The sequence below is a fragment of the Cyprinodon variegatus genome, unplaced genomic scaffold (assembly GCF_000732505.1).
Source record: "Cyprinodon variegatus isolate N-32 unplaced genomic scaffold, C_variegatus-1.0 Scaffold1178, whole genome shotgun sequence".
Taxonomy (NCBI): Eukaryota; Metazoa; Chordata; class Actinopteri; order Cyprinodontiformes; family Cyprinodontidae; genus Cyprinodon; species Cyprinodon variegatus.
In genome coordinates, this window is record NW_015151631.1 from 110,361 (window position 1) to 112,277 (window position 1,917).

The 1,917-nt window shown below is 37.2% G+C and overlaps 1 protein-coding gene across 1 annotated transcript in view; it reads right to left on the reverse strand.

The window, feature by feature from the left end:
* LOC107101961 (cadherin-23-like) overlaps positions 1–1,917 on the reverse strand; it is a gene marked incomplete at its 3' end in the record, with an annotated part of 164,952 nt that overhangs the window by 85,455 nt on the left and 77,580 nt on the right. Inside the window, exons 4-6 of the mRNA XM_015401062.1 lie at positions 1,319–1,461; positions 1,025–1,072; positions 680–772 (exon numbers count right to left, since the gene is read on the reverse strand). Coding sequence (XP_015256548.1) covers positions 680–772; positions 1,025–1,072; positions 1,319–1,461 — 284 coding nt within the window. The remainder of the gene's footprint in view (positions 1–679; positions 773–1,024; positions 1,073–1,318; positions 1,462–1,917) is intronic.

A 1,917-nucleotide genomic window follows, 5' to 3' on the forward strand; every position in this document is an offset into this window, starting at 1 on the left:
AAAATGTAAGGAGTAGAAGTAAAAAGTCGCCATAAAAATAAGTAGTAAAGTAAAAATATCAGAAAAATCTACTTGAGTACAGTAACTAAGTATTTGTACTTCGATATTTCCCATCTCTGCTTATTAAGATGATCCACCCGGAAAAAGAAAATCCTCCCCAAAAACTTTAATTGTCTCACAATTCTAATATATTTTTTCAGCGTTCCAACTAAGCATTACTTTCCATTGGGCTGTTACAGGAAAAAAAATACAGTAAAACAGGATTTTCCACCCCATTCCTCCACGTCTGGTGTCCTTCACCTTTTAGATGAGTCTCTGCTTCCGCACACCTTCTCAGTGTGCAGTTAAGTTTTCTGGAGTTTTCCTAACGACCTCATTATTTGACTCCGGTGTGTTGAAGCAGGGACACATCAAAAAGATGGTGGACATCGGATATCGAGGACTGGAAGAGAAGATCCCTGCAGTATAGTGTGTGTTTGAGATGTGATAAATGATTAAAAATATTCAAAATATATTGTATGAACACTTTTGTAAGAAAGTCTACATCAGCTTTACGAGGAACCAGAGATTTTGAAGTATAGAAATCTGTCTTTACATTTTCAGCAAAAGGCAGTTTAGAGCACTAGAGGTTAAAAAAAAACTAAATTGTGTTTATTTCCCCAGTTGTTGTGTTTCTTACCTCCGGTATATGAACAGTGTAGGGCTGCCCATGGAAGTTTGGTGCATTATCATTCACGTCTCCAATCTGAATATTTACTGTATCTTTTACCACCTGAGGGAGGAAACAGATAAGCAATAAATATAAAACGGCTTTAATCAGCAAAGGAGAAAAAAACTGCATTAAATTATGACTGACCAGAGGGGCAGTAGGCTAAAAGTCAGTTTATTTTTGCACATAGACTTTGTTAAGTGAGACAGATGTCATATAAGATAGAATGGAGGTGATATGTAGTCAGGCTATATTCACAATGTCAGCATGTGTGAAGACGTGACACTATAATCACAGATCAGATCTGTCACATACCTCTTGAATGTCACTCACGTAGAACTCGACCTGCATTTCTGACTTGGTCTGGTGGGGAAAAAAAAGAGACATCAGCATCATATTTCCAGAGAGAAGTGACACACAGGAAGAGTGCAGAACATAAAAAAAAAACTTTCACGCCTTCCTGCCACCTTTCAAATGACGGGGAGATGATGCGTTTACTTCTCTTCCGTCATTCGGTGGTTTACTTTCTATTTTGTTCAACATGTTATTTTCTTAGTCCGTGCTGCATTCACTTTGCATCCATGCAGAGTTAAGGCGGTGTGTTTGTACCTCTCGGTCGAGCTGCTGTCGAAGCCAGACCACACCGGTGTCCTTGTTCACAGAAAAATACCTCATGGCTTCTTCTCCTGAAACCCCGTAAATGAGCGGCTCGCCCTCAGGATCCGTAGCTTTAAGCTGAGCAACTGAAGAACCTGAAAGAGAGTTCAGGAGAAAAAAGGCAGAAATTATCAAAAATTGAATAATCTTTAGATACCCTTTTTTGTCCTGTCTCGCAATGTGGCAATAAAAATATTTGTCTTGATGCCAAAAAGAGCCCACACTGCAAAAATGATCTCAAAATGATTTAAAAAATTCTTAAATTAAGGGTATTTACCCTTATTTTGAGCAGGTAAATAAGATGATTTGCCAATGGAATGAGTATTTTTACTCTTAAAATAAGGTATCTAGATAAAATGCACTTGAAATAAGACAATGCAATTGTTTTTTTCTTATTCTAAGTGCAAACTGTCTTGTTCCATTGGCAAAGTGTCTCACTTAAATCCTTAATTCAAGAAAAAATGCACTTAATTTAAGAAGAAATTACTTAATTTTTTTGCAGTGCAACAGATTTTACTTTCACAAGTGTGGCAGTATGGCAATTGCCATAT